Raw genomic sequence first — 6,541 nt, forward strand, 5'->3', positions numbered from 1 at the left:
TTCTGCCCTGAATGAGGAAGATTATATAATAGAGGCAAGAATAATTAACAAAGATTCAAGAAAAATAATCAGAAAATCAGAACAAACACGGATATTTGCCAAGGAAAGCAAAATATAGGCACTCGATAGGAGGTATCAAGTTATTGAAAAAACAGCAGTAAACCAATAAGCAAGAACAGAAAGCAAGCTGTCTGACACATCAGCTTACATACTGTTTGAAACTCGAGGAAAAGGTGTCACCTGCATAAGCATCACATAATGCAAAAGAAAGGTATTCCTCAATATCACATTTAATTTCACGCAACTAACTACAAAAAAAAAAAAAAAAGGAGAGAGGGAGGGAGGGAGGGAGGGAAGGGGGGAGAGAGACAGATAAACAAGAGAAGCCTGAAGGGGGGAAAAAAGGAAGCTAGGTAATCACTGTGGAATTGATTTTCAAGGTGTTTCTCAGTAAGAGCATAGCTCAACCAACCAATGACTACAGAGCAGAAGCCAAACATGGTAACCCTGTGGCATACAACATCTAAAGTATTAAAATACCATAGTAGGTAGGAAAGTGAGGATAAAAGGACTACCTCTAAGAAACAAGATGAATGAGAGATAAACTTTATGGGATACTAAGAACACCATACACAATAGAATCTCTGCCACACAATCTCCCAAGAGAGTAGATAATTTAACATTTAAATTTAGATTGGGTGGAAGACTAATAAAGTACAATCAGGAGCATTGTATCTTTATCTCAAGAGAGAGAAACTGCATGACCTCAGATTTCCATTATTCAGTTAAACACTTCCAAATATATAGGCCAACAAAAGGCTTCAGGAGTGTGGAATCTGTTTTTAATTAATACTGCTCATCATTCAGTTATGCATACGCAATTTCCAAACGCCATCCTAGTAGTGCCGTTGAACCCCTAACACAAACCTCCCACATGAATCAAAGAACGTTCAATTGTAAATGGTCACAGTAGACATAACATCTATAGCCGATGCCTATAGAGACAGCCAAGAATTCTGCACCTTTCTGAACATGACTCTGCAGCAGATAAATGCTGTTACAGCTTATGGTAATGCCAATCACAGCTAATTACAACTTTATTGAGATGTTCCGGCAGAAGCCAAAGGAGTTCAAGCAAATGACTTGTAATTGGGTTATATTCCCAGTCTGCCACTGACAATACACAGCTCCGGCAAATGGTTTAAACCTGCCTCCTATTTCATCCATAATACTTTCAAAGCTTCTGAAGGGTACTAGGAGCATGGGAGGCCCCTGTTGAGAGGCATTATAAATATGCATCGTGCTTTTGCTATTCAAGCACTGGCAGAATTTCTCAGATCCCGTAAAACAGGTTTTTTCTCCAAAGCAGTTTGAGACATCTGTATCAGCTATGAAAAACTATCAAGATGCTTACTTATCAGACTCCAGCAGATACGTGACAGCTGATGTTCCAAATACACATACTAAATTAGTAACCTTCTACATAGTATTCATTATACTGACTAGAAACCTGATTCAGTTACTAACAGATTCTTCACTGAATCATTCAGGTTACCATAAGTACTGCATCTCCCTCTTGCCCTCATGACCACTTCCTTGAAGTTCCAACAAGAGATCCCCCAACGAAGGCTGTCACGTCTACCATTCTTCTCACAGCGATTTTGTTTACTTTACTACAAAAAGCACTATTAAAAAGGCAACTCTCCCACTAACTAAAAAAAGAGAGGAGTGGTTTGCATTGCTATACAGGCGAAAGACAGTGTTGACAAAGACAGGACTTTCAAGGAAAGAAATAGAAAGAAAAGGGACGGACAGGAAGTAGAAGACAAAGAAGGGAGAGCTAAAAAGGAAGCTGAGCAGACACTTTTCAGCTCAAACACGGGCCACTGAGAAGCAAACAGCGGGCTACTGGTGGTGCGGACAGAGTTCAGATTTGTAACAGAGACTTTCTTGTCAACGAAGCTAAAGAATAACAACAACAAAGGTTGTATTCTCCGCTGTTATTAGAGTTAATACAGCGCACTCATCACTGAAGTATCTGACAGCGGTGGCTCTAGGCCAGCACTTCACGAGTTGTTTAACCACAAGATCACTATTAAAGCCTTTAACGTACTAACGAGCACAACCGCCCGGTGGCTTTTTACCCCCCCCCCCCCCCCCGCGACGTGCCCGGCCGCGCTGGTTTTGAACAGCGGGTTACGAAACAGGTGGCCGGTGCCCCAGCTGGGGGGGCGGGGGGGGGAGGAGGAGGAAGAGGAGGGGACCACGAGCCGCCCCACAAAGGAAGGGGGATTTATGGGCGCGCTCTGCCCAGCAGCCCCCTCGGGCGGCAGGGGAAGGCCCGCAACCCCGCGGCCTCCCGCCCCGCCGCCGCCGGCAGACCGCTCAGCCGTGTGGGGGCCCCAGCAGCTCGACCCTCGCCGCCGGCGCAGGCCGCGGGGGGGCCCAGACCAGCCCCACAGGCGCCCCGCGCAGCCCGGCAGCGGCCGCCGCCGCCATGTCGCGCCCCTCCGCGCGGGGCGGCCCGGCTCGGCCCGGCCCGGTGCAGGCAGGGGCCGCGTTGGGCCCGGCGGGGAGGAGGGGTGGGGGTCGCTCCCGGTGGGGGGGAGGCGAGGCGCAGCCGCGGGGTTTGGGGCAGGGGGAGGAGGTCGCGGGTGTTACCTGCAGCTCCGCCCGCTCCGCCTCCCACTCGGCGCGCTCCGCCTCGAAGCGGCCCCACTCGTGCTGCAGGAAATGCAGGATGCCCGGCACGCTGTATTGAGCCCGGGACGCCGACACCGGCGCGGCGGCCCCGGCCCCGGTGGGAGGCACCCCGCCGCCGCCTCCCGCCGCCGCCGCTGCTGCCGCCGCCGCCGCCTCGCCGGGCTCCAGCCCCGGCCCGCCGGTCGGCGGCGGCAGGAGCAGCGCGTTGTTGTTGTTGTTGTTGCTGAAGAAAACGCCGGGCCCCGCTTGCTCGTCCATGGCCGGGCCGGGTCGGGTCGGGTCCGCCTCGCTCCCCGCCGCCGCCGCCCGCACCCAGCCGCGTCCCGGCAGCAGCAGCAGCAACAACCTGGGCGCGTCCCGCCCGCCGTCACCGCCTGACAGCCGCCCCCGCCGGCTGCTACCGGGGCCCGGCGGGGACAATTCCAGAGAGCGATTCGCTCCGGCCCGGCCCGCAGCATTCTGGGAAGTGTAGTTCCGCCGGGCGGCGGGGCGCTCTGCGAAGCGGAGCGGGGGGGAAACGTCCTTTTCCTCCTCCGCGCTGCCCTCATTTCGAGGAATGACCTTATAGGAAGGGAGTCCCATCCCCCTGAAGCGTCAGAGAGCAGTAAGCCTCGAACGGAGCGGGTGGAAATCCCCCCCCCCCCCCGCGCGGCCTGATCCCAACAGCAAAGGGCGCGGAGCCCTGAGGCCCCCGCGCCCCCCGGCCGGCTCCCCTCGGCCCCTGCCCTGCAAGGCCGCTGCAGGGAGAGGGACGGAGGGCTGCGAGGAGCAGGGAGGGCGCAAGGCCCTCCTCCACGGACTAACGAGCAGCTCCCTCGCCAAGGAGGATTTCAAGGGCTTTGGCATACTAGCGGCCCAGCCCGGGGGTGTAAAGGACAGGCATCTGGCGCGCCCCCGCTCAGTCCGCAGCGCGGTGATGCCTTGGCGCAGCAGCGCCACAAAAGTTCTGCCAAATCCTGCAATTTCAACTCCTGTCTTTGATCCTTCCTTTTTTTGGCTATGTTCTAGAGAATTGCTCTGTCCAAAATACTGAAAACTATAAATCCATCCCAGGACTACAGTGATTTCTTGAAAACCTTAAGATTAATGAAAAAGAGGACAAGAACATTTTTGGGGGAATTACTACACTGCCTTAACTGAGAGGAAAGAGAAAAAACAAACTTCTGAAACCAGTAGCAAAGCCCTGGGTTAAGGGGGGGGGGAGGGGGAGGAAGTCTGCAAGGAAAAGTGAGCATCCTTCATGACTGCAGCTGTCAGAGGCACTGCTCTCTCACACCTCTCCCAAGGATGCAAGAAGATTCAGAGTCAAGCTTGCTTTCCATGCCACATAGATACTAACACAAGAGGCTTGCTAAAGAGAGACAAAATGCAACACTACCAAAAAGGCTTTACTGCTGGGTTAAGCACTAGCAACCACTCTGTCTTCTCCACTTGAACATAAATGTGTGTAAAAGATCAAACGAGGCCACTGAGAATGCTGCATGTAATAGGATCACTGACTACAGAGCCACGATGTACCCAGACACGCTCATGTGATAGCAGTGCGTGAGGTGCTGAGAAAGAGCCCCAGCACCCTTCGCTGCACCCTGCACGCCCAGGAGTGCTTCTCTGCTTACTCAAGCAGCACTTCCTCTTTCTAGCTGCTCTGAAATCATACTTGCCCGCTTCTTAACCTGGCCCTCCAAAATAACAATTGTGTCTTGAGGATGATCCCTTTGCATTTTTAGGCAGAAGAAAAGAAAAATAATTAATGAAGCCTAGGGAAAGAAAAAAAAAAAATCAAGAGACTAGAAGTCATCACAGAAAGCACAGAACAGGGAATGCAGTCTGGGGGAAACTTAGTAGAGAAGCAGGGTAGAACAACAAGGCTCATTAAGAAAGGAAGGAAATAGTGGAGAGAGAAGAGGAAAGACTTCAAGGGGAAATAGAGAATTAGCTTCATGAAAAAAACAGACTAAAAAGCCCATCAACAAAGAAAAACATTAAAAGGAAGGGGACAAAAGAGAAGGAAGAACAAAAAGCACTACAGGCATTTCACTTTTTTTTTTTTTTTTTTTTTAAATCAAATGAAGTTTTATGCCAAAATATTATGCAAAACCACACAGTTATATTTTTAGTATCCAGAGCAACAAAAGCAAATGCAGGCTAGAAACCTGAGACGCCTGAATGCAAATGAAAGTTGAGCACTTTGTATACTGTGTGACAGTACACAAAAAAAGAAAACCTCTCTCCACTACCCCTCTACATCTATCTAGCCCTGTTTTCCCTTCCACTAACATTTTTACTACGTTTCTACAGGCTTCTTAGTTATGCTTGATTGGTATATTTACTCCCTTTCTCCCTCCCTCCACCCCCCACCACTAAATTTTCAGCCATCTTGTAAACTAGAGTCAAACCAGAACATGATAGTGCTGGGACACAAAATTAAGGTAAATAAAGCTGAAGTCATAGACATAGACAAAAAGTCTACAACAAACATTCAAGAGTTACCAATTACTAGACTACTTAGGGAAAAAACATCTAAGAAAAGTTATGAGGTTATTTTTTCCATTTTAATTTGCAAAAATCTTTGTGGTCAACTTTATATCTAGAAAGAGTTCCCCTGATACTTCAACTGCACTTTCTCTCAAACATTAAACAGGTTTGGAACTGCTCAGCAAAACAGGTTGGTAATGTTTTTTTTGAAACAGTTATTAGCAACTAATACATTTTAATCAATTCCCACTACAGAGAAGAAAAGTGAATATTGAAATTGCTTTCCTTCTTGCGTACCGCATACTATTTTTGCTGCTGCATGTATCTTTAGTCCAGTAGGACAGTGGAACAAGACTAGAGAGTTAAGATTCGCATGTTTATGAAAACTATTTGAGAGATTAGAGTTTCCACCAGTGTTGACCTCATGTTAGTACTAGAAGATTTGCTGTGAAATAAAAGCTTTTCTTTGCATAAGTACCCAAAGGGCAATATAAAGCTCTTGTGGGAAACGAGACTTAGAGGCAAGTGACTACACAAAAATGATCATCGACAAATATTTCGGCCAATTCTAATTACTATCTGTTTGCTGTATTTGGGTTGAAGTAGAAACTTCTGAAGCATACAGAGTTTTTACAGAACCCTGCTATACACGTAGCAGAAAAACATCAGAGATGAAACTTAACTGTACCATACAGTCCTATCCTAGGCTTCTAGTTACATGGCCTGTCACTATAAAACAAAGATGCATAAAAAGATCCCTGTGGCAGTCTAGAAATTTGACAACAGTGTCCAAAAAAATCTCTGTATATTAGGTCTTGTATACACAAGAAAATACATGGTTCTATACTTCTGCCAACAGGAAGGGTGAGGTCTGGCAGAAGACAGACATGACCAAATGGGAGCCACTGGCTCTGTGTTGTAAGGTTAACACAGCACTTGAGCTCTCGCTTAAGCTCCAAAATCCCCAAATCAACCAAACTCACTCACATGTGAGGAGAGCCAAGTGCTTTTCCAGAAAGAAAATCTTGGCAATGGAAGAAAGAATTGGAGTTACCTGGCTCACACTTGTGTTCTGCTTCTCTATTTTCAGTAAGGATGCAAAGGAGTCAAGTCATTTGGTTCTGCAAACTTTATCAAGGACTGGAGATTAGAGAAAGCCAATGAGACTAAAAATTGCAGGAAAAAGCAAATATCTGGGAATCCAGGCAAAGAGAACCACCATATTTAACTAGCGTCTGGCAGAACAGAAAGACTGCTAACCCATGGCAACTATAGCTACTGAAATGCAGATAGCAGGCAGTCCCCTTCACAACCTCAATTTCCAATGTGCTTTTTAAAAATTTATCTTAGAAGAGATAGGGAA

General features: G+C 47.9%; 1 protein-coding gene across 4 annotated transcripts in view; it reads right to left on the bottom strand.

Moving 5' to 3' along the window:
• STRN (striatin) overlaps positions 1–3,037 on the bottom strand; it is a 65,929-nt gene extending 62,892 nt beyond the window's left edge. For 2 of the 4 annotated variants that reach the window (XM_068939369.1, XM_068939366.1), the window contains exon 1: positions 2,662–3,036. In XM_068939369.1, coding sequence (XP_068795470.1) covers positions 2,662–2,961 — 300 coding nt within the window. In that variant the 5' untranslated portion in view covers positions 2,962–3,036. Of the gene's footprint in view, positions 1–2,661 lie in introns of all 4 variants that reach the window. The other 2 variants (XM_068939367.1, XM_068939368.1) reach the window with 2 other exon arrangements.
• Positions 3,038–6,541: the final 3,504 nt, after the last annotated feature.

The sequence above is a fragment of the Struthio camelus genome, chromosome 3, assembly GCF_040807025.1.
Source record: "Struthio camelus isolate bStrCam1 chromosome 3, bStrCam1.hap1, whole genome shotgun sequence".
Taxonomy (NCBI): Eukaryota; Metazoa; Chordata; class Aves; order Struthioniformes; family Struthionidae; genus Struthio; species Struthio camelus.